Raw genomic sequence first — 1,635 nt, forward strand, 5'->3', positions numbered from 1 at the left:
AGTTAAGTAAAATCCTTGTTGAGGAGAAAACTCGCTATGAAGTTCAAAGATTGCGGGCAGATAGAGCCATGCACTACCAAAGCTTTAAGAACTGGCTCTCTGACGGAATTGCAAGGCCCTTTCAAAGATTTTCATCGGGTAAATTATATGTATTACTACTACAAAATAGCATTAATTTTAATAAGCTATCCCTTACGGTCCAAAATAGTAATCCGGGTCAGTCATAACTAAAAATCTGTGTAGAAAACTGTGAATCTGATATTTTACAGAAATTAAAAATTTATGCTATAAAATAAAACTGTTTCTTTATAGACTAGCAGTAATTTCATTCCTGATAAGTAGCTGAATTGAAAACAAATTATTTTGTTTGATAATCTTACAAAAGATATCGCCATACCTAAGAATTGGGAATATCAAAAGCAGGATCAAATTAGAAATGGACATTTTCGTATATTGAATGTCAAGAATCAACAAGAAATAGCTGAAATAGCTAATATTCAAGGATTAAATGGGGTTACCATTAGGAAGTTGCAACGAATTCAAAATTGGAATTTATATAGGCGATACCATTTAATGAAAGCTGATGTAGCTAGAGCAGTTAAGAAGTATAAGCCAGAAGCTCAGGTTGAAAGACGCTTATTTCATGGCACTAAAGGAATAAACTTACCAAGTATAGGTAAAAATGGTTTCGATCGGGATTTCTCTGGAAAATCTGCAGGTTAGTTAAAGCATGCATAAAAGTGTGCCGAGTTGCATATTATTGCTAAATTAAGCACAATTTGTAACTATAATACTATATTAGAACTTAGAGTGGAGTAAAACAATCCATCATTAGTATATTTATATGAAATCTGTTTAAATACGAAGATTTATTTTTGAATATATAACATATATAATGACACACTATAGTCAAGTTAAAGTATAATTTGTAATTATAAAATAATATTACAAGTAAGAGTAGGGTAAGAGAATTCATCGTTAGCATTACAATTATCAAATTTATTTCTTGGTATAACTCTCTTATTTTATTTATTTTGCAGGTTCAGCGCTTGGTACTGGCACATATTTTGCTACAGATGCGAGAATGTCATTACAATATGGTAGCAGTCTTATCTTAGCACGTGTTCTAACAGGAATATATGGTGCTGCAGCTAGTAGCAACCAACCAAACTTATCTAGCATTCCTGGAAGCAAAGGAGATCGAATTCATTCTGTTGTTAATGACGTTACTAATCCTTCTGTATTTGTAATTTCTAATGATAACTCTGCTTATCCAGAATACATTATCCATATATAATACGTATCCAGTAGGCAATAATCATCATAAGCTTTTATTTGGCTATCTATCATCAAAAAATGAATGTTTTCCGAAGTTTTGATAATTGAATGGCTTACAACATAGTTATAGAAGACTAGAGTAGCTACCATATACAAACGTGGGTTATTGACAATGAGATTGCTATAGCTTTTAATTATTTTTTACTTCTAATTGTAGTTAGATAAAGCTATTTCGTTGGCCATTTCGTGTACTATACGCGTATTGGCCTATTTTTCAAGTCATCTCTGTAATATTTTCTATTTGATATTTAAATCTACCTTATTAACATCTTTAACTCCAGTTAATTAACGGAATGT

The 1,635-nt window shown here is 31.2% G+C and overlaps 1 protein-coding gene across 1 annotated transcript; it reads left to right on the forward strand.

The window, feature by feature from the left end:
- Positions 1-519: 519 nt before the first annotated feature.
- Positions 520-1,297, forward strand: TRIADDRAFT_28402 (uncharacterized protein; the record flags this gene model as incomplete). Its single annotated transcript, XM_002114651.1, has 2 exons — positions 520-718; positions 1,041-1,297. Coding segments are annotated over 2 exons (456 nt in total), but the record flags the coding sequence as incomplete, so codon positions are not given.
- Positions 1,298-1,635: the final 338 nt, after the last annotated feature.

Source organism: Trichoplax adhaerens, genomic scaffold (assembly GCF_000150275.1).
Source record: "Trichoplax adhaerens TRIADscaffold_8 genomic scaffold, whole genome shotgun sequence".
Taxonomy (NCBI): Eukaryota; Metazoa; Placozoa; class Uniplacotomia; order Trichoplacea; family Trichoplacidae; genus Trichoplax; species Trichoplax adhaerens.